A 24,499-nucleotide genomic window follows, 5' to 3' on the forward strand; every position below is an offset into this window, starting at 1 on the left:
TGTTACCCCAGTATTCTTTAATCCGAAAGGCATCACTTTGTAACATAAAGTTCCCCATATTGTGACAAAAGTGGTCTTCTCCATGTCCTCAGGGTGCATCTTGATCTGATTGTACCCCGAAAATCCATCCATAAACGAGAAGTAGTTGTTCCCGGCTGTATTGTCTACCAGAGTGTCTATGTGTGGCAGAGGAAAGTTATCTTTGGGACTTGTCTTGTTAAGGTCCCGGTAATCGACACACATACGTATTTTCCCGTCCTTTTTCGACACATGCACTATGTTGGCCACCCACTCTGAATATTTGGCCACTTGAAGAAAACCAGCATCAAATTGCTTTTTTACTTCTTCATTGATCTTAAGGAGCATTTTTGGTCGCATCCTTCTCAGTTTCTGCTGCACTGGTTTGTATTATGGTTTAATTGGCAGTTTGTGAACTACCATATCTGTGTCTAACCTAGGCATGTCTTGATACAACCGGGCGAACACTTCTCTGTACTCCTAAAATAAAACTATCAAGTTGTGTCTTGCTTCCGTCAAAAGAGTTGAGCCGATTTTAACTTCCTTTCAATCTTCCTCAGTGCCCAGATTCAAGATTTCAATTGTCTCTTTATGAGGCAGTATTTGTTTATTTTCTCTTTCTACCATTCTCAACAATTCGGTAGGCAAGTTGCACTCCTCTTCAGTGTCGCACACATCAAATTCCCCGAGGCAAATGGCCGATTCAAAATCCACCTCCGGATCAGGATCATTAGTGCCTACATTATTGTTGTCTGGGGATCTGAAAGAAGGGAACATGTGCATGTGTGAGATGAAAATATCCCACACGAAATAGTCAAGAATTAAATTCGAGAGAAAATGGAAATGAAGTATCGGAATAAAGAAGATAGATAATGAATTCAAAAGGAAATAAAGGAAAATTTGTTTGCCATGAGAAAAGAAAAATGCATCTTTTATTGAACTTAAACCAAATGTTTATTCACCCTTACAAAAGATCACCTATTGCCCCGGGTATAGGCAAATAGGGATAGTTCGAATATTACTCTGAAAAACTCTTGTAAACCGCAGGTAGTTCTTTGACCGACCAACAGTTAGGCACGAACCCAGGCGACAGAGGGCATATCCCAGATCTATCTTCGTTGTCAGCATTTCCAGTGGTTATAGCATTGATGCTCAAATCTTCCAAAGCCGCTTCTAAATATGACAAGGTGGTCTCAAATACATAATCACATGACTTGAATGTGTGGCAGAGAGGCGGGAATGTCATGGGTTCTCATTGAAGTTCACTTCCAGTCAACCTAGCTAGTCTTCTCTCTCGGTTCTTCTGAACTTCTTTTCTCTTCTGATGGTAACTAGGCTGAAAGCCGAGCCCAAACCGATCTGGCTTTGAAATAGAAAGGACCGAATCAATCCTTCTTTGCAGAGACTTCCTAAACCCTCTTCCAGTCCTGACGCCTTTTCCCAAAGTCTACATGATCTCCATTCTAGTACACTTGGAAAGTCGGGGTTTAGGAATCATTATTCTTTATGTAAAAAAGGTGGCATTCACAAATTCCAAGGAGCAGAATGAACACTCCACCGCTTCCTCGTCTACTTCGATGTATGGGGCCTCCGTGGTCACACTTGCCACAATATATTCCTCAGCATTGATAATTACTAAGGCCCCGTTCGTTAATGGCACCTCAATTTGCACCTAAATAGCAGATGATGCTTTTCATTTGACAGCAGAAGAATTTTCTTGTGGTCTGGGTAGAATTCCGGGTGAAATAACCACCTGTGAGGTTGGTGATGTGGTTTCCCCCTCGGAGGGACTTCCCCCTACTGCACTGGCTTGCTGCAAACCCGATAACTTGGCCACGATTTGGTCGACCAAGGACTCCTAGTTTTTCTTGATGGACTCCAGGGTGCTCTGACTGTTTTGAGTCATCTTATCTTCTAGTTTTTTTTGCAGTCTTGTCATGTTTTTCTCAAGTTTTTTCATTTTGGCCTCCATTTGTCTCTTATTTGCTCGAGTATTATGCGGATGATGCGTATTTAATGCTTGCGATGGTAAACTTGGTGTTTGCTCTTTCTCTTGTAAAAACATGGAAAATATGAAAATAAAAATACAAAGTATGTAATGCGTGATGTATGTAATTTATAGGCATTAATCCAGAAAAGTGTCCATTATTATAAATAATCCTTATTTAGACAAAAATGTTTTATCTTGTAAGAGATAAAAACAATCAAAGGTATGTTCGAACTAAATCTTCTAGACATCCATCTGAGATACTTTCTTTCATGACTCGGCTGCTTCTTTGATCATCTTCTTATAATTGTCACCGTGATACATAAACTCTGATGTAAATAATCCATATGTTGCTGGGACAAACTGACGTGCCTCATACTGTCTAAGTGCCAACAACGGAGCATACCCTACTGTACCCCAAAGTCCAAATAGGGTCATAGTGTCAGAATTCCCACACTTGAAAAGAACATCACTGAGGAACAACCAGGGGGCTCTCCAGGTAATATCCCGGTCCTGAAGATGCGTGAAGACCTTCATCCATTTTTCCTTTGTAGCACCTTCATGCCATTTCATAGTGATGAACTCTCCCAAATGTGAATAAGTGGTGCTAAATAAGCGGTAAGCAACCCCGTTAGTCTTCTAGAAGTGGTTGTGAATCCAGACTTGAAGGAGCTGAACACACTCAATGAATCTTCCTCCACCAGCTCTTCTGCAATGATTAAGAGAACGAAAGGTTTCGGCTAAGATCGCAGGTGCTGGGTTTACTCGCTTCGGAAGTTGCTCAAATAGTTCCACCACAACAGCATCAATGTATCCCAAAGTCTTCGGGAATATAATCAGACCATACAGACCCAGTGCAAACAGGTCTATTGCCTTCCACTCATCGGGATGGTCCTTCATCAGTTGTTTGATATGAAGCCAGACAATTCCTTCCCCACTGCCTTTATATCAAGCTCGGTCTGTTACCCATCTTTCGTCAACCCCGATAACCTTGGCTAGTGCAATCTTGAAAGACTGACTCTTGATGTGTTTAATATAAACTCGCTCCAGTCTGATATTTTCACAGTGCAACAATGTAGTGTACTCTTCAATGGTGGGTACCATGTCCTCCTGATTAAAAGTGAAACAACTGTATCCCGGGTTCCAGAACTGAACCAAGGCTCTGATCAAGGGCTCATCAGCCTTGATATGAAGCAACAATGCAATGTCACCGTACCGTTGGTTAAACTTTTGTTTCTGATCATTCTTCCAACTGCCCCAGATATCCCGAAGCTCTTGCACGTCGTTCTACTTTAGGCTAATATAGGCGTAGCTAACCAGTTCTGACACATAGCTTCCTTGAAGACTGTCTCCCTTTTCCTTCTGAGTCTTCTCAGACCATAATCGTACCTTAGGATTTTTAATCTCTTGTATTACAACACCTTTATCCATTAATTCAGATTATTATGTGTAACAAACACCTTTTAGGGATCAATGACATTTTGTTATGATGCAAATGCTAAAAAACAAATACAAAGGCAAACAGTTAGTAAAATTAAAACCAATAGAAATGAATAAAAAAAATGACAAGAAAAAAAAACATAAGGAAAAAAAACATGGTTAGGAAAGAAATGTTCTATGTTTTGGAATGTGGTTTTAGGATAGACTCTATTTCTTCAAAGTCTCCTGGTTTAGGTTCTAAAAACGGTACCCGAGTTCTCCTTGCTGGCGTCCCCTTAGGCTTGCCAGATCCTTAGTACTAAACCCATCACAAGCTTGTGTGGATTAAGTTAAACTCGATAGGACACATTCTCTTATGCCCATACGGAGAATAAATTCACACGAAGAAATAAGGTATATGAATCCCGAAGGCTACTTGCTAGGCCCATACGGTGAATAAATTCACACGAAGGCGTCATTTTCACCCTCACTTAAAACGGGTTTGGAGCTCGGGTTTAGAGCCTTAGATAAAAAAATCTTTAAGGGTTGAAATCATGAGAAAACGATTAGTACAACTATTTACCCGAAAATATAATCAAAAGTAAGTAAAAAATGATCTAAATATTATCTTAAAATTTAAACTTACCCTTTTCGTTAAAAAAACAACTGAAAATTACCTTAACCTGACTCACTTTCCTGTCCCCAACGGAGTCGCCAAGCTGTTGTAACCGTCTTTCGGTTGGACCCCGAAATTGGGCTTCGACGTGAATTAATGAATTGGGAGTCGCCACCGATCATTTACTTTACGAAAAACAGGTTGATCGGATACCTTATTTCTTATCTGATCTGCGTCTTACCAGAGATATGTCAGATTCGAGAGTCGGTTACAATCAAGGAAAGGTTAACACCTTTGAACTGTCCTTTCGGTACTACGTAATTTCCAATTGTCATTAAGTAAGAAAATTGAAAGTTTAACTCAAAATGTAAAATTACGATCCAAAATTACTTACCCTAATTCGATTTGAAAATATCCCTTTTAAAAAAGGCGAGAAACACGTTAGAGGAAAAAGACAATGAAAGTAAATAAATAAAACAAAGAAAACACATAAATAACACGAATAAACAAAATGAGATAAAAAAATAAGAAAATAAAAGAAGTAAAAATAAACAAGAAAAAAATGACGTAACGAATCTAATAATAAAAAACAACTATAAAAATAATGAGGAAAAATACAAAGAAAATAGAAAATAAATGAAAAGAAAAAGCAATCACATAAAATAAATAAAAAATGTAAGTTAAAAGTAAAATAGTAATATCAATTATAATTATGATTATAAAAATATAAATATATATGTTAATAGCAAAAATAAATAGTAATAATACTAGTTATATGAATATATATATATATATATATATATATATATATAACAATTTATAAACAAGGTATAAAAAATAATAGTTATAATAAGTATTAAAATAAAAAAATAGTAATAAATAAAAAAAGAAATAAAAGAAATTATAAAAAATATGAAAATTAAAGTAAATATATATATATATATATATATGTATATATAAATAAAAAATAAAGTATAAATGAAATAAAAAATAATAATAATGGAAATATAAGTAAACATATATGATATTAGTAGGGGATTAAATTGAAATAAAAACTAAATCAGTGGGCAAATGTCAAAGAACATTGAAGATTAAAACCGGCAAAAATAAAAAAAAAATATTTTTTTAATAGATTTTCGTACCCTCATTCCAAAAATGTAATTTGTTTTTTGCGAAATAGCCTCTAGGGAACGTAGATCTGAAATCAAAGTTTCAAAAAACTCCTTCCGGATCATCGGCTAAAACATTTGTCTTTGGGGTTCTCAAGCAAAAAAACGCGATTAACAACGTATGCAAGTGAAGAGTAAAGAGAAACAAACGAAAGGTAAAAAAAAGCTTTCTACTTCGAATCGTTTACAATAGCCTCGAAATCACTTTTTCTTTTCTCATATTTTTCTAGCATTCCTTTTGTGCAACTCGTGTGTGTTCTAGTATGATAATTACAAGGCTTATTTATAGTACTAAAAAACCCTATTTTAGACGAGTATTTGAGTCCTAATCCAACTCTATTCTAGATTAGTATTTGAGTCCTAATCCAACTCTTCTTTGTTGGTTACATGAAGATTCCTCAGTTGGTAGGACAAAATCTGGTGTCTTCATTAGGGAAGCAACCAAAATTCAAATTACACATTAAATAGCAGTTATCATTGCCCAGCATTTTCTACATACTAGGGAAGAACTAGTACCACTGATCCAAACGTCACTGAAAAGAGAAACAAGCAACGGCATGTGACAATAAGTGTGCTTATTCTATCAACCAAGAGACTGGCAGTTCAAAAATTATAAGCAAAACATGCTTTCTCTGATGTCTAAAGTGAATGCACGGTTTCACAGTGAAGAATACAAAACCATCAAAATAGGCTAACCTCCGGCTGGACCGTGATGCTCAGTAGTCAGATGGGGAAATGACATCATCAATCTTCAAAATCATCTTAACAACTTGTGTTGCAAGCAAGACCTGTTGCTGCTTCCCAATCAGTGTCTCAAAGACATTTTGCTCACACATATCATTAGTCCCAATATCGTTGCAGTCGATTCCGAAGTGCGGATTATTTTCCTGCACATCAGATATAAAACCAAAATTAATGATAACACTCCATGTAGGTGAAGATCATACAGGACTTAAGTCATCATTGTACTACTTATAAATTACCTTAATTTGTTGAGATTTCACTGCTGATAACGTCTCAATGGGTTGGAGCCCACTATTTTCAGCCAGAGCCATGGGGACAGCATCTAAAGCATCAGCGAATGCCCGGATTGCGTACTGCAGATAAAAAAATTGATAGAAAATATGATTCCACAACAGAAAGGAAATGAACTATTAGATGATTCAACGTGCCATCTTACCTGCTCAACTCCAGGATATTTATCTGAAGCTGTCTCTACCGCAATTGAGCAAGCAATCTCTGCTGAGCCACCACCGTAAACAATAGAATTATTGCGAATGAGATTCCTAGCCACACACAATGCATCGTGGATGCTGCGCTTTGTCTCCTCCACTATCATCTTGTTTCCTAAAGCACCGTCAAACACAGATGGAAATATTCTATGAGATACATATTCGCCTAACCATCTCAATTCAGCTTAGTACATTACACTCTGGTATACTCGTCACTTTGTTACATCAGTCCCTCTACAATAAACTTTCAAAAATGCCCAATCAATTCTGTATTGAACAGGAAAAATGTCCGGACATCTCAAAACAAGAATGCAGTACATTGCATTCTACTAAAATGAAAGTATGAAAATGTCTGTGAATGTGAAGAAAGTGTCATGTAAAGTGTAGCCTCAGATTACTCTTCAACCTATTCATTTTCTGTTGGTTATTGATTGTCAGTTAAAAATCCCTAAGTATTAGGATGTTAGGTTTAGTTTTTAAATTTTAAATTTGAATTAATTTGTTAGATTTTTCTGTTGCAGCAGATTCCTATAAGAGCAGATTTTACTTTGTAAATGAAGTGAGAAGAAAATAAAAATTCAAGAGAGATTAGTTTCTCTAAAATTTAAGAGAAGTTGCTTAGAAACTATCCATATTTTAAACCCATGGCTTGTACCTTTCCTGTTCGAGTGTTTGGATCATCTGTTTTTGTCCATATTCATAAACAATATCGAGGTAAGTTAGATCCGCGGGCTATTAAGTGTGTTTTCCTTTGCTATTCCTCTCTTTAAAAAGGATACAAATGCTATTCCCCTACTACTCGGAAGTTTTTATGTCTCCATAGATGTTACATTTCATGAGTTTGAACCTTAATTTTTCCAATTCTGAAATTCAGGGGGAGAGTTTGAATGAATTTCAGCCCCAACAGATTCTTTTACCCCTCGATGTACCAATTACCTCTTCTTTTTCCAATCCTCTACCAGCTTTACCACAACCACCAAATGAAACATCCTCCCTACCCGAAACTGCTTCATCTCAGGCTGAAGCAAGAGAACTCAGTGTCTATACGAGGAGGAAGAAACGACCTACTACACAGCTTAGGACTGCTCAAGAACTTGATCCGGTTCCAATTTCCTTGAATGATGGTTCGCCGTTAGGAGTCGGTTATGTTTTTATCTTTAAAGATTTATGTACTGCATTCGAATATTTTTGGTTTTTAGTGATGTGAGGCTTGGGATAGGTGTGAGTGGGTTTCGAATAGGGTTGACCTTGTAATATTTGGATGTTTAAGGGGGACTTAGAGATTTTATGGTTTAGATGTGGTGTATGTATCTTATTGGGGTGTTTTCATACAAAGTGTAATGGTTATATTATTTAATACATCATGAGGTACTCTTTTCCTCCTTCCAATATTCATTGACATTCGTTTTAGTATGTTGATGATTATGAAGGGGGTTTTTAACGAGGCCTCCAATTCTTATAAAAAAATGATGATGAAGGTATTACAGCTTTGAATGATACAACTATTGCTCCTTTAATTGATTCTTCTGACTTGCCTATTGCTCAAAGGAAAGGTGTCAGGAGTTGTGTACTTAATTCAGAAATATGTGTAATGTGGGAGGCTTATGCCGGCATTCAAGGCCTTTACATCCAAGGTTGATACTTGCTTCATTCCTAAACTATTGATGAGGCCTTAAAGAACCCTAGGTGGAGAAAGGCTGTTGAAGAAGAGATTAAGGCATTGGAGGCAAACAAGACTTGGATTATGACTGATTTACCTTCCGGGAAGAAGGCTGTAAGTTGCAAGTGGATATTCACAGTTAAATATAATGTGGATGGAAGTATAGAACGATTCAAGGCTAGGTTGGTGGCAAGAGGGTTCACTCAGTCTTACGGGATTGATTATCAAGAAACTTTTGCACCAATTGCAAAACTCAACTCCTTTCGCATATTGTTGTCTCTTGCTGCAAATTTAGACTGGCTACTTCATCAGCTTGATGTTAAAAACGCTTTCCTCAATGGTACTTTGGAGGAGGAAGTGTATATGGTGGCTTATATTCGACTTCTAATTCGGGACAAGTTTGCAAACTTCTAAAGTCTTTATACGGCCTTAAGCAGTAGCCACGTGCTTGGTTTGAGAGGTTTACCAAAGCTGTTTTAGACTTCGTCCATCGTCAGTGCCAGGCTTATCACACTCTGTTTGTTAAAACAACTTTTAGGAACAAGAAGGCTATTCTAATAGTCTATGTTGATGATATAATCATCACTGTTGATGATTCTTATGAAATTTCGAGGTTGAAGAATTTCTTAGCAAAGGAATTTGAAACTAAGGACCTTGGTTCCTTAAAATATTTCTTGGGTATGGAAGTGGCTAGAACAAGTAGTGGCATTGTGATAAATCAAAGGAAGTATGTTTTGAATTTTTTATTTGAAACTGGTATGATGGGCTGCAACCCTGCTGAGACATCCGTGGAGTACAACCTAAAGTTCAGAACTGATGGTGGTGGTTCTTCAATTGACAAGGGACACTATCAATGATTAGTATGCAAGCTCATTTATCTATCTCTTACAAGGCCGAATATTGTTTTCTCGGTGAGCATCGTAAGCCAATTCTGAGTGATCCTAAGGAGGAACATCTAGAGGCAGTAATCAGGATCTTAAAATATTTGAAAATGACACCTGGTCATGGAATGTTTTTTGCGAAAAACTCAAGTAGAAAGGTTGAAGTCTTCACAAATGCAAGTTGGGCTAGTGAACTCACATCTAGGAGGTCAACAATCGGGTATTGTGCTCATGTTTTGGGCAACTTAGTGACGTGGAGAAGTAAAAAACATAATATGGTCTCAAGGAGTAGTGCAGAAGCTGAGTTCCGAGCCTTGGCTCAAGTGCTTTGTGAAGGAATTTGGATATAACAATTGTTAGTAGAATTGGGGTTGAATCATGACACCAGCTTTGACCTCAATTGTGATAATCAATTGATAATTAGTATTGCAAATAATCCGGTGCATCATGATAGGATGAAGCATGTGGAGATAGATCGCCATTTCATTTCAGAGAAGGTTACAAATGGGACTGTCAAACTTAACTACATTTCTACTCACCAACAGCTAGCTCATATACTCAACAAGGCACTTCCAAGAACCACCTTTGATGAGCTTACATCCAAGCTGGGGCTCTACAATGTATACTCCCCAACTTGAGGGGGAGTGTTTGTTATTGATTCTGTTAGTTAAAAATCCCTAAGTATTAGGCTTTTAGATTTAGTTTATAAATTTTAAATTTGAACTAGTTTGTTAGATTTTTCTGTTGCAGATTCCAATAAGAAAAAGTAGATTTTACTTTGTAAATGAAGTGAGAAGAAAATAAAAATTCAAAGAGAGTTTAGTTTCTCTGAAACTCACATTTTCCTATTTGTTTATCCAGTTTTAAAGTAAGCTGGTAAAAAGCTCGCTTCGAAACTGTCTCCAATAAAGATGTCAAGTGGCCTCTACCGTATAGACCGGGAAGCATAACAATAATTTAGGAAGATGAAAATAGGCAGAAGTAATTCACATAGTAGACCAAGTGTGTAGGCTTAACCCAATTCAATATACAAAATCAAATCACAATGACATGAACACTCGTATTGTTTCTAATGATTGGTTAGAGAACTATATTATCAGTTGAACAGAAGGTGATAAACCACAACTCAATTGCAACCAATTAGGAGGAGGAGAAAGAATCTACCTCCACGAATAAATATGGTTACGGCCCTAGAATTCGCACAGTGCTCAATGTACAACATTTTATCTTTTGTGGTGCCGAACGACTTCTCCCTGACCAAACCAGCCTAGAAATAGAAAAAAGGAGCAAATAAGTGTTTCCTGTAAGATACAGATGATATGCCAGGAGAGTTAACATAAGATTTCAAAATATAAAAACTTTATCAAACATGAATAGCTATAGTCCAAAACTCCAAAATGAGCAAAGCTCCAATGCTTGCTTAAACCCAAAGTCATTAAATGTCGAATCATCTCACTTGAGCTTTCACCAGTTTCCCTCTATGGCTCTATCTAATGCAAGAAAAAAAATTCCAAACGAGGAATTTATCTAGCACACATTTCTAAGCTATGTAGGATATAGATAAGGAAAGAATTAACATACCCTTCCGAGCTTTTCTGGGGTCAACTCCTGGAACCTTGGCACAATCCTTCCACCTACAGAGATAAATATTATTAGATTACGCGTTACAGGTTAAGGTTGCACATTCTACTGGATACTAAATATTAATCTAACATGAACTTTGCTAGCCTGACGCCAAATGAAAAATAAACTAAACAGAAAGTCAGAAAGAAACCTGTAGCTATTGCTATAAGCTCCAATTCCACACCACCCACCCATCTGACAGCAGGCAAATTCCGGTGCATCAATAAATGATTTGCCTCATCATCGAACCCCCACTGACAGATAACCAAAGTGGCACCAACATCCTGAAACAACAGTACAATAAGAACAAGCTGTCCAACCCCATCCCAAAATTACTAGGGGGCCAAAATAATAATTCCAACCCCAGCCCCTCCAATTAAAAAAAAACACGATAACAAAAAAAGGATAATCTGAAGCAAGAAAGAATGTGAAAGATCAACTTGAAAATTGAAAAAGGAAATTCCTCAGAACACCAATCTGTGGCCATACCTTGCATTTTTGAACCATGTCATCAAATATTTTGCTCTTGCTGACGCAGAGTCTGAAACTTTTCCCCTGTATCAATCTCTACCTTATGTTTAGTCTTTGGCTTAGGTGGCTCAAATGGGCAAGTTAATATTGCAATTTTTGCATCTTCAATTTGTTTCGGCATCTGAGGATGACTCATGTCCTTATCAACAGTAATCCCATATATTAGCTCAGTATCTTCCAATTTTCCTCCAACTTTTCCCTCAAACTTGATCAGATCTAAATTGACATCTTTCCTCTCTAGATCAGCAACAGAAAGAACTGCTTTAACACAAATTTCAGCCAAAGCACGCTTGCATTGGTTCACACTACAAAACAGTTAAAAATGGTTACACATTTACGATACATAAATATAACAAAATACATCACTTTAGCATTTGATTCACAGAAAATTATCGTTGAACATTTTTCATGAATCACGATATGAGGAGTCGTCACTTCTCAATACTCACAAGTCACAAGTTTATGAATTGCTAGCTGACGGCAAGTGTTATTTAATCGAGCCACATGCCACCAAATTTAGTTTCCAGAATTCTATATGAGAATAAATACAGACTACAGAGAGTCAATTAATTGCATTTAACATCATAATGATAACAGCCAGGATCATCTAATCTGATTGGCAATGCAGGTGGAGGAGAAAGGATATCACAATTACTAGACATATAGGAAGGCTGGCATATACATATGAATTAGCCTTCACTCGGAAAACCAGCATCTTGAAACAAACAAGACAAAATTTTCTCCTTATCGCAGAGTAAAATGCAAGAAAAAGTTTAGCCAGGCAACATAAGAAGCCAGAATTATCCTGTTATAGTTGTAACAATAATGTTCTTAGTAATGTACTATTGTGATCTGAACATTGCTAAGTGAAATAGAAACTGTATATGGTACAGCAAAAGACCACTAAAAATAAAAGAGCTTGAAAACTAACATTTTTAGGACAGAGAGGTCATGCAAGTTTGAATTAAAGGCTCTAAATTTGCAGGTCCGAAATCAAACTTTTGAGCTATATGTTCCAAATGTTCAACAGCTATTCTAGAAGCCATTTCATAACCCTCTGCAATCCGGATGGGGTGAATCCCACGTTCTAATAACCGCTCTGCTTGCTCTAGAAGTGCCCCAGCCAGGACGACAACACCAGTTGTTCCATCACCAATTTCATAATCCTGACTTCGAGACAGCTCAACCATCAGCTTAGCAATTTGATTGTCTACATCCATCTGCTCCAATATCGTTGCCCCATCATTAGCTGGCAATACCGAACAAGTAAAAAAAGAAGATATCAGGGAACTTTGAACACAATAAATGTACAATTCCACTAACAATTCCAACATCCTTAAATTTCACATTTACTTCGGAAACATAAACTTCAAGAAGTTGTGCCCTATACTGGCAGAACTATTGGCGATCAAGAGAGGGTTGCATCTTCTTGAAGAATCAGGATCTGCCCTAAGTCAGAGGATTATTCTAGAATCGGATTCTAGTAATGCATTGAAGTGGATTAAAAATCCGGATTTATGCACCCCTATGTTTCAGTCCTTGGTGAAGGATATAGCTTCTCGTATGGAGGGACAGGATATTATTACAAGGCATATCCTGAGAGCAGCTAATTGGGAAGCGGATAAGTTAGCTAAAGATGGTATAGGTTGATTAATAGGTTATGTGTTTTGTGTGTTAAGGTGTAGGGAAATGTTTGTTTTACTGTAGGGTGTTTGTTTTCAGTCTTATGTAATCAGTGTTATGTTGTAACAGTAGGTTGTTTGATACTGACTGTATATTATTGTTCTGATTAATAAAATTCATAGGCACTCTTTTCCTCCTTCCAATGTCCTTATGTTACTGTTGCAACATGGAGGGTATGAAGGGGGTTTTAATGAGGCATAATTTTCTATCAAAAAAAAAAGAAGATGTGCCCTGAAACATTAAGCTCATGGCTCTAGTTCAATATATATATATAGTAAACAATTCAAAAATTAGTGAAGTTCCATAAAGTGACTACGAATCCTAAAAGTGCCACTAAAACCTGCACTTATCTTCAAAATAGCTTAATCTATCAAGCTTCACGTTTCAAAGTTCAAGTCAAACAGATCCAAAACCGAAAATCATCTGTCGAATTACCCTAATCGAGTAACAGAAACTTAACTATCAAGTAAGAAATTAGAAAAACGGAGAAAAAGGTGGAAAGGAGCTAACTGATGGTGATATCGCCGTCGGGGCTTTGGAGCATTTTTCCATGCCTTTAGGTCCGAGAGAGGTTCGGAGGATCCGACCGACATCTTTGCCAGCGGAAATATTGGCTTTTTGAGCTTCGAGCCCTCTAAGCCTCGTTTTCTGCTCTTGCTCTTTCAGAATAACGAATGGCCTCCCGTACTCGTCGAACGCCAACGCCAACGCCATTTTCCTCGATTTTCACTGTTTCGTTGCCGATCTACGCTTCTTCTTCTACCTCAGTGTTTCAGTCCTTGGAAAGGAGAAGAACGTGGAAGGTTTTCAAAGACCTAATCAGTGGTTCCTTTGTAATTTATGCACCTGTCGGCTTCATTTTCTCGATAATGAATTTTAATTTAGTATTTTAATATAAAGGATAGACTGATAGAATTCATAAATGATCATTCACTATTTTGAAATATTCTTTTAACATTAAATTTTTAAAAATTGTAAAAATAACACATGGCCTCATGAAATGCATTAAGAGAAAGAAAATGCATGGTTTTTCGGAATCCTCTCTCCCGATGTGGGATCTCAACTCTTGCTTTCCCCTTCATATCCATCTCCAATCTCTCCCCCCCCCCCGGTAATATTTCATCGCTTCTCATTCGTTAAACAAATTCTTCATTGATATCCTCAGCCATAATCGCTCTTCTCAAAATTTCAATCATTTCTTCTTTTCCCAGCCAATCTCCAGTAATACCGTGTGAAGAAACCCTCAACATTTTTCAAAAATGGCACGTCAAATCGGTTTTCTTTTTTTGCTCTTAAGCATTGCCTTTGTTGCGTTGGTTTCCGCCGAAGATAAGGCGTCGCCTACGAGCAGCCAGAGAGGAATCCCCATGCCCAGCCATGATCATGATGTCATCGGTAACAGCGGCGATGAAGGTGCACCGAGCGGCGGTCCCGTTGGAGCTGGTGATATTGTTGCAGGCCCTCTTGGCAGTGGGAGTCATTCATCTCCTTCTGAGGCTCCTACCGGCCGTGCAACCATCACCCAAGGTGGCTTCTCCGCCGTCTGTGGAGCTATTAGCGTCGTCGTTGGCTACTTCTTCTTCTAATTATCTAAATTAGTTTCGATTACTATTCAGGTTTTATAGCTTTGGTATGAGAAATTAAAATTTGTTTCTTACTGAAATGTGATTGCTTTATTAGTTTGCAATCATTCGATTGTTTTATTAGTTTGCAATCATTCGATTGTTTTGTAATTAGATGTTTGCATCAGGCTGATTTGATTTGATTTTTTAAGAAATCAATCAATAAAAGATGGGAGGTTATCTTACATTAACATTTTTTTAATTATTTATATAATATTAAATTTGAACACATCGTATAAACGTTTATCGTCAAATAAACAATACTATTTTATAATCACTATTATACTAATTAAAAAATAATTGCCAGCCTTAAAAACATAACAAATTTAATTAAAACTGATGATCTATTCCATTCGATTAATTTCCAAATATATCAAGATGATGAGTATGATGTCCGGATTTACATGATGAATTCTGTTGACTCTGATAGGAAGATATGAGAAAATGAATCTCCATTTTGCCACATTATATTTCCTTATGGGTCTCAAAAATCATTAAACACATAAATTTTTCAACACATTAATTAATTTATATTTAAAATTTAGTAAAAGATATCATATTGCTAAGCATTAAATAATGCGATACCGGTTTTGTTATTGTTGTGCATAACAAAACCGGTAAAAATTACCGAAAACATCATTATTTCTACCGGTTTTGTTATTATTTGACATTTTATCGGGTTTATTAACAAAACCGGTAAAAGCGCTATCGGTTTTGTTATTTTTTTTTATCGATTTTGTTATTGTTGGGCATTTTACCGGAAATGTTAAAAAACATTGATGTTTTAGGTATAAATAATAATGTTTTAGTTAATTTTTACCAGTTTTGTTATGCCCAACAATAACAAAATCGGTAAAAATAAACTTTTTTAATGATAAAATTAGTAAACACAAAGATTTGTTTTCAACATTTGATCAAGTATGGTTCTCAAACATAAAGTTTTCAAAACAGTGTCGATGCATTTATTGTAAGTATCAATCATCAAAACATCGAAGCCAATTATTATAAAGTAATAGGTAAAATATAACAGTTTAATGAGAGAATAGGTAAATATATGTGTCGATACATTTTCTAAAAGTATCGACACATATGTTACATCGAAACCGATAATTATAATGTAATAGGTAAATTTACAATATAACCGGTATAAATATACCGGTTTTATAAGAGAATAGGTCAACATAATGTATCGACACAAATTTAAAAAGTGTCGATACATTTTGTCCAGAATGAATGTCAAACGAGGTGCACGCATAAAGTGTCGATACATTTATTAAAAGTATCAATCTCAAAAACATCGAAATCCATAATTACAATGTAATAGGTAAATTTACAATGTACCCGATAGAAATATACCAGTTTTATGAGAAAATAGGTAAACATATGTGTCGATACATTTTCTAAAAGTATCGAATGTATCGACACATATGTTACATCGAAACCGATAATTATAATATAATACATAAATTTACAATGTAACCGGTATAAATATACTGATTTTATGAGATAATAGGTCAACATAATGTATCGACACAAATTTAAAAAGTGTCGATACATTTTGTCCAGAATGAATGCCAAACGATGTGCACGCATAAAGTGTCGATACATTTATTAAAAATATTGATCCCAAAAACATCGAAAACGATAATTACAATGTAATATGTAAATTTACAATATATCTGGTAAAAATATACCAATTTTATGAGAAAATAGGTATACATAATGTATCGACACGTTTTAAGTTTGTGTCAATACTTTTTTCCAGAATGAATGCCCAACGAGGTGCACACATAAAGTGTCGATACATTTAAAATTGTATCGAACCCAAAAACATCGAAACCGATAATTATAATGTAATAGGTAAATTTACAATGTTACCGATATAAATATACTGGTTTAGTTAGAAAATAAGTCAATATAAACATTACCTATTACATTATATAAGCGCTACCTAATATGTTATTGTACTTGATAATATTTTCGGTTAAATGCCTATTTTATTATATAAACGCTACCTATTACATTATATAAACGCTACCTAATATGTTATTGTACTTAATAATATTTCCGATTAAATGATATAACATAACCGGTGTAAATTTTAACCGGTCACTTGTTTAACCAGTTACACCGTTTTTTAACCGCCGCACAGCAGAATTTTCCATATTCTCCAATTCAATTCTAGATGGATACCATTTTGAATTTTCAACTTGAAACAAGACTCTGGATATAAATGGAAACATGTGTTATCTTTTTATTCTTTCTTTTACATTTCAATTCCTTACAATACCTTTTTCCAGACAAAATTCTCAAGCACAACTAATACTAAACTTACCTTTCTATAGGTCTTGATTTACGACTTCAGTACATATGCACACAAATGACGAATGAAAGATACAATTCTGTGGCAACAAGTCTCCATTGCGTGTGTTGCCTTTTTCAGCTTCCAGAAAAGAAAAAATGCATGAACGCGACAAATATATACGAATTGCCAGGTCTACACTCGCATCGCCGGCATCATAACCCTTGATCGAGCTAAAGCAGCAGAGAGTTTACCAATGTAAAGTGACACATCAGGTGGAATTATGCCCCTTAACCTATACATAAGGCTCATCGATGGAACCTTGTGTTTCAGATCAAGGTCAAGGACTAACCTTTCATTGTTCTCGGACATTCAATGCTCGATTCGGCTCTGTCTACTGAACCAAAAACGTGTTTGAAAAGACTGATCAATAAAGCCGAATCCGAGTTTGGATGGAACTCCGACATATGGGGCAGACTTGGAGGTCCTCTCCACATTCGCAACAAGTCTGTCAAGTTTTAAGGAAAAGAGGGGGAAATATGTCAACACTCAGTCTTGACATACATATAGATTTATCATTGTTGTTCCGACCCTTTATTTTTCTCGAGGTAGTTGCCTTTAGAAATATTGTTATCAGAATACGATCCTCCAAAGATTTTCCAAATATATGTCGAATCTTGAAAGAAATTGAATATACTCGTGTTTGAAAGAGCAATGGGAATAAGAGAATAACTAACCTGATGTCCACAACCAAAGGCCATGTCCTTGGGATTACCAAGACAAATGGGGCAAACCTGTCAAGATTGAGAGAGAAAGGTTAAAAGAAGAAAGGATTGGTTAATGGATAAGAATATAGCACACAACTACAAATTTTTCCCTCTAAATTGAACCGAACCAACCGTTGTTACACTTTATAACTGGCCTAAAAGCGTAGCAGTTTCTTTGAAATGATGATGCTAATAGCTAGTGTTATTTCAACAGAAGGTTTCACACAGGGCCGGTTTTGGGCCTGTGCGGGCTGCCCAACCGTATAAGGCCCAATTTTTGTAAGGGCCTCCGAAATTTTTTAAGTCTTTTGTATATATATGTGTATTTAAGATGTTTGATCCAAGAATTTTCAAGTCCAAGGCCCACATTATTACATGAAGATATTTTTTACCACTATTTAACGTTTTCTTATAGTTATAATAAATTTTAAAATATTAGTGAACTTATTTATATATCTAATATTTTAGTTTTAAAAGACCTATTTTACTATTACTATTATGACATAGGGCCACCAAAATTTACAATACGGCTCTGGTTTCACATACCCGATTATCGTAAAGGGAGCTTGAAGATGGACCAGTGGCTGTGGTAGCAGTGTCGTCATAAGATGGACCTGTGGCTGTGGTAGCAGTTGTATCATATCCGGCATAAGGAGGTGTGTTTTTCTGAAAACTGTTTGAGCGAGAATACGGAGACGCATTCTGCTTAAAACTGCTGGATTGAGAATACGGAGATGTATCCTGCTGGAAACTGCTCGAGCGAGGATATGACTTCTGGTTGTTGAAAGATGATGCACCATACATGGGAGGTGGGAGAGGAACTCTCTCCGAAGTATTTCCCTTTCTTCCTCTGGTTTATCAAAAAAAGGAAAACAGTTAGAAATCGAAGATACATTACTAAACAGTTATAGAAATGGACATAAGTGTCGGTTGTGAAAATATATATCCGAGATTAATTATGAAAATATGTCCGAGATTAATTATATATTTAGTTTTTAAGTTTTTTTCCGGACATTTGAAGAGTCCTTGGAGAGGGTCATACGGCCCATTTGGATGCCCGTAAATGTGTAAAAAATGGGTACTTAAAGAATGAAGAGTCAAACATAGATAACAAATTTAATGATTACCCCAATAGGCCGAGCTCAATAGTTGCTTTGTACTGAGAAGGCATTTCCATCAAAGCTGAAAGCGCGAATTCTGCCTGCTTTCTCAATGGATCCGTATTCTTCGACATAATCTCAGTGAAGTTCACAAACTAGTAAGGCAAGAAAGAAGTGGAATTTAACAGAACATTCAACGGTACACAAAAGGGACGAGAACTGTGAAACATCCGAAGACTAGTAGTAAATTACCGTTTTGAACAATAACAAGAGACAAAAAATTGCTCACCTGAAAATTGTCGAAAGCACGAGCAGGGATGTTATCATCAAACTCTCTCATCATGTCCCAAGGACCATCACCGACCCCGACTAGGACAATCGACAAGGGGAATTCACTGCAACCAAATGAACCATGTTAGATCATATGTGTGAGACAATCTACAGCAAATGGCGAGTTAATAGTAGTCACCTTGCTCTAACGATTGCATCAATTGTCTTCTGCTCTTGAGGGCTAAGCTGACCATGCTGTGTATCAACACTTCTTGTCACCTAGGAGATATAAGAAACAAAAATGTCAGAAACTGAGATCTGAATTTCACCTGGACGTATATTACGGAATACTAGTAGTAAGAGTAAATTCAAAGTAGTCCTTCACAGTTTGTTAGTCCAATCAACATCAGAATGATTAGATGTCCTTTGGATCCAGAGAGAGTGTGAGTGTGTGACCCTATACCAAATGGATGCTAATACTAGTTTTTGCTTCCCTAAATTATTCGGAGTTACCTTATCGATATCAGCAGTAAACTCTCTCCTCCAAATTATTAGTAGATTATCTATCCTTGTAACAAAATATTTTATTATTTCAGTCAAGTTTTTCTAGCATGTGTCAGTTTGTCTATTCCTAGCCCAGTGTGTATATAATCAAATGCTGAAACAAGTAAACCCCGAGTTCTCCTCACATATTACCTGTCCATCAGCAATTATCAGCAAAACATGGTATTGACCACCACTTTGCTCGACGATAGTCATGGCCATTTCAATGATGGGTGCGAAAGACGTTGGTCCTGCCATAAACAAACATAAAAAGGCTGTTGTAAGAATCGACTGGTTTGGCTTCAAGATGAATATATAACAAGAATAATCCAAGGGATCAAGTATAGATCTGGTACCTGCAAGCCGAAGCTGGGGAACAATTTCTCTGTATCGTGAAAGCACCTCCTCAAATCCATTACAAAATCTCTCATCGGGATAGAAACTGAAAACATCTTGATCATGTGTTGATGCTGAAGACATATGAAGCGAATAAATTTAATAATCCAAATAGAGAAATCAAATTAATGTAGAATTGTAAGAAACACTTTCAATGAACTCTACCATCTCCAAATCCATAACACGGAATTAAGTTATCCTCATCAAAAGCGGATAAGCTCTGTCCGATAATTGATATAGCTTGTTCATATGGATTTTGGCCATTCCCAATGTGATGCAAACTTTTGCGGTTGAATGACCTTGCACCTGATTTCCAGCAAAGTTAAGTGATGTGTTGCAGGTCATTTAATAATGCTACTCATCGGATAGAATCAGTCAGTTATACCTGTCCATTCGTTGCTCTTTGTGAAATCAATACCAACAATAAGGTTAGAGGACTCAAGGCCAGCTTGTGCAAGGGCAGCGGTAACCTGCATTCAGCAAATTTCATTGACTGAAGATGTCTCTCTTTCATAATTTTATGATGTACAAACTATCCTACATAAATAAATAGATATTCCGTGACAGGCAAATTCTCCGAATGCAACATCTGAATGATTCACGTAGCTACATATAGGTAGAAATAGGGGGGAAATCAACTTAAAACCATTACAAAATGTCACAAGGAAGACAGACAATACATTATTGTAGTCAATTAAATGAATCTCCTAAGTGAAAAACCAGGAGTTGATCTATCCTCACGAGTCACCCCAATTAAATTTTGGCAGTCCATGACTCTTCATTTTTCTTGAATTACCAGTGTCAAACATCCATGTTCAGCATATACAGACACAAGTATGTCAATATGACCTCCAAAAACCCTCCAAATACATGAAAAAAATTAAGAAAAATTTTGAGCATAATCGTATCAGATTACATAGCATCTGGATGCAGTTTTTCATTTATTTATAATCCATCCAGATCCTCAAAATATTTTCAACTGCAATATAGATAGCTGACAGAAAAAGGTTAAGAGGGACGATGTTCTTTCCATCTAAATAGTTGAAGTCCAACAATTTTTTCACAAGTCTAAACTAGCTTTTATGTGTTTGACAATCGAGTTCTTCTTTTGGCTTTCATGTCAGGTGACCGATGTTCTTAGCTATCTTACCCCCACTCTTCACTTTTCTTGAAATACCCTTGTCAAACATCAGTGTCTGTCAGGTATTGATATCAAGATATGAACCTCAAAAGACCCTCTTAATATGTGGATAAACTTGAAAAAATTGTGTGTACCCATGTCAAAGGCATACCCCGTGTTTAACACTCATAGCCGGATCATAGATATCATGTTCATTTTGGACAAATATTCATGTTTACAATCATCGCCAGCCACATGCTTTCTTCATGTTAACCAGATCAAGGACAATACATATAACACTAATAGAATTGCACGCAAGAGGCTAACCTGGTCCAGTGTTTGGTAGTTATCATCTATCCTTGAGTATTTCACAATCGTATGCCCGTGACGGGATGTTCGCGATCCGTAATTACTCGAGGGAGGTGGCGCATAGTGATGCTGCGGTGTATAATACGCATTTTGCGGGGGATATTCTGATTGCGGGGGGTATCCATAGTGACTCCATGAATCCGAACCACCGGACCTGCTTGTCGGATACCCTCTTCCACTCAAATCCTTTGAGCTTTTACCTCCCATAACCAATATAAAATCTTAACAAACTATGCTACCTCAAGAGTTCAATGACAGAAAAAGATATCTCCTCCTGCAAAACAAATAAGATCAGCCATGAAAATCATTCACAGTCGGTCGGTCACTGTTTAGACGATAAGTTCATAAAATGACTGCAATAATTGAATATGATGAAAATCTAGCGAACTAAAATATATTAAAACCTGTTAAAAAATCTTTTGATTCTTGAATCAATGTACTGACAAATGAAAAGGGTGAAGGTTTGAAGTCATTAAAATCTATTTCTAAATTAAACTATTTAAAGGCCCCGAATAAAGGAAATTCCATGGAAAATTACAGATATGACTAACAAAATGCAAACAGGCAGCTGCAGGTAATGACTGGTTCAAAAACTACCTACCAATTAGAACATCTAACATAAATTAATTGCAATAATTGAAAGCCTGAATGTGCATACAAGACCACAGAAAACTCAAGACCATGATAAAGATAGAAGTAAACATACAAGTATACAACGAAAATTTTGGGATTTGGTACCGTGTTGGAATCTAAGATCATAAGTAACACAAAATTCTTGCAAATTGACAATTAAAGAAAAATTTACCTATGCAAGTAATTTTTATAAGTTAAAAACTTCTAAGAAAAGACAACGGGAGAAAAACTTCAGGTGGGTTTTTTCCATTGATGAACACGCAAGAGATGACAATTGATAAATATTTTCTATATTAGTAAAAAGAATAAAAATTTGAACACCCAAATGTTTGGTAAAAGATAAAGAAAGTGATTTATAAACGCAACCCTCACTAACCCAGAATTATAACTTTGCGAAATGAGTCAACTAGCATTGTTATTGTCACTTTTGATTTCCAATCCAATTAATTATTATTCTATATAAACCAACCATATCCCGGCAACAAATCAATTTAATATTAAACAAAGACCCTACAGTTCTGGGACACCATCTTCATTTCAAAGTAAAAATCTAACAGGCAAAATGAATTAACAATGATCAAACCTTGATTCATCCGGTTGAGACTTGGGATTTGGTTACTGTAAAAGACGACCTGAAAAATCAATATGACTAAACTCGAGAGGGATGGGTATTAACTCGAGAGCTGAAAATCTTGCGAAAAATATTTTCGAAAATTTTCTTCGAAAACAAATCAATGAATCGAAAGGTCAACAAAGTTTGGTGAGGGAAGGTGCGGCAGCGAGTGTGAACGTGTCTTCTTCAAGTGCATCTTCGACGAAAGCTCCCACGTATTTGATTTGATTTTTGAGCGGAGACTTTAGAGAGTCAATGGGGTTTTTTCCCGGAACCATGCCGATCCAGTTTTTTAAACAAGATTTTAACAAAGATTAAAACTTTTTTTTTTATGGATAGAGGTTTGTCCCTACGTGTTTTCATTTTTTGGATGATAAAAACAAAACTCTGCATCAATCACGATGACTTGCTTCTAGAAAGCATAATATAATTAGTTTGCTTAAATAATTAATTTTTTTTAAAATATTTCGATTCTAACCTTTCCTTTTGGAGTAAAAGAACTTTTAGGAGCTGTTTGGACGAAGGATAAAAAGATTACAGCTGGATTTTTTTCTATAATTTAATATTCATGTTTGGATTGCTGTGATTTCCAATAAGGGAGTAATAAATTATTCCTAACAGTAAAATTTTATGGCATTTTACGGAATGTTAATCTCATTCTTTGCTTAGGTATTTATTTATTCCCTTTAATTTAGACTAAAATACCCTTGAAATAAAATATTTATTTTAAAATACTCTTACTTTTATTTCAAAAGCTATAGTATTTTGTTTTCACAAATTTATTAAAATTTATTTTCTCAAACCATAGCTATATTTGAAATTCAACTTGTTAAAAAAATATCATAAGGACAATTTAGTAAAATATACATTCCAATAATAGTTTATTCTTTTAACCAAACATTGTAATCATACATTCCTGTCAAACAAACCAAACACAATAATGTAACATTCTCAGTAATGTGTAAAGTAATGTAACATTCCAGTCATTTGATTCCCGAATATAATGTTACATTACATGAACCAAACGCCCCCTTAGGGAATATAAAAGTGTCAATGAATAAACGACGAATATTCTAAGATAAAGATATTTTTTTCTAAAATAAAATATTTGACATCAAAATAATTTAAAAAAATAAGAGTTAAAATAACTATTTATTTTTATCATAAAATAAAATATTACAATCAATCAAAAGAATATATGTGAAAAAATTATTTAATCAAACTTTGAAAATATTTTTTTAAATTACCTTTCTAGAATACAAATAAGTTTATAAATCCACCGTGAATAATATCTTCTATGACATTAATTTCATAATTTGTTTTTCAAATTAATCCTAAAATTTTAAAATATCTGAATTTTATCCCTAAACAATGAAAGAAAATGTTTGAAACAAAGCGGAAAAATAGAAGGTTAAAGTAGGGGGGTGTAAATGAGATTAGACAGATAGCAAGTTACTCGAGATCGATTCGGTCAAGGTTCGATAAATACTCGGATCGAATGGACTCGACTCGAACTCGAGTTTGACTCGAATTCTTAACAAGCCGAAACGAGCTACTTGATACTCAACTCGAAAAGTTCGTGAACAACTCAAAAATATAATATATTAAGATTTTATTTGAAAAAAATAAATTATTAATAATATAAACATTTTTGTGTTGATTTTTTTAAAAAAAATACAATAAGACTTTCATATATTTAAGGTTTATGTTCGAGTTTGAGGATTCAATCTTGTTAAGTTTAAGAATTTTTTTTTTCATTTCGAGCCTTTTCGAACTGCTCACGAGCTTCAGTTCAGGATTTTGAGTTAGAGTTCAAGCTTAAAAATTTTAAGCTTGCGAGTTTTCGAGTCGAGTCGAGCTCTATTTCAGAGTTTTCGAGTCGAGTAGAGCTCAACAATACTCGAGCTCGACTCTGCTCGTTTACATCCCTAGGTTAAAGAATATA

At 35.6% G+C, this 24,499-nt stretch overlaps 1 protein-coding gene, 1 long non-coding RNA gene and 1 pseudogene across 7 annotated transcripts; 1 reads left to right on the forward strand and 2 right to left on the reverse strand.

Moving 5' to 3' along the window:
- LOC120143323 lies at positions 1-19,613 on the forward strand. Its single transcript, XR_005517925.1, has 3 exons — positions 1-10; positions 9,141-9,146; positions 19,482-19,613. It is a non-coding gene; the product is annotated as an uncharacterized LOC120143323 (long non-coding RNA).
- On the reverse strand, positions 5,684-13,627 carry LOC120143322 (annotated as a pseudogene).
- Positions 16,764-22,761, reverse strand: LOC120143321 (E3 ubiquitin-protein ligase RGLG5-like). 6 transcript variants are annotated; one of them, XM_039157678.1, is made up of 12 exons: positions 21,709-21,743; positions 21,267-21,582; positions 20,205-20,289; positions 19,985-20,125; positions 19,780-19,893; positions 19,577-19,674; positions 19,080-19,159; positions 18,900-19,005; positions 18,638-18,765; positions 18,057-18,360; positions 17,481-17,537; positions 16,764-17,251 (listed from the first exon to the last, which is right to left on the reverse strand). In XM_039157678.1, exons 2-12 carry the CDS (start codon positions 21,513-21,515, stop codon positions 17,171-17,173), a joined length of 1,443 nt encoding a protein of 480 aa, XP_039013609.1. In that variant the 5' UTR covers positions 21,516-21,582; positions 21,709-21,743; the 3' UTR covers positions 16,764-17,170. The 6 variants fall into 6 exon arrangements, with proteins under 6 accessions (XP_039013609.1, XP_039013607.1, XP_039013606.1 ...); XM_039157676.1 differs by lacking the exon at positions 21,709-21,743 and adding an exon at positions 22,525-22,761 and having other exon boundaries at positions 17,240-17,326; positions 17,448-17,537; positions 21,267-21,579; XM_039157675.1 differs by lacking the exon at positions 21,709-21,743 and adding an exon at positions 22,525-22,761 and having other exon boundaries at positions 17,240-17,326; positions 17,448-17,537.
- Between the last annotated feature and the right edge of the window lie 1,738 nt (positions 22,762-24,499).

This window comes from Hibiscus syriacus, unplaced genomic scaffold, assembly GCF_006381635.1.
Source record: "Hibiscus syriacus cultivar Baekdansim isolate YM2019G1 unplaced genomic scaffold, ASM638163v2 tig00110840_pilon, whole genome shotgun sequence".
In the NCBI taxonomy this organism is placed as follows: domain Eukaryota; kingdom Viridiplantae; phylum Streptophyta; class Magnoliopsida; order Malvales; family Malvaceae; genus Hibiscus; species Hibiscus syriacus.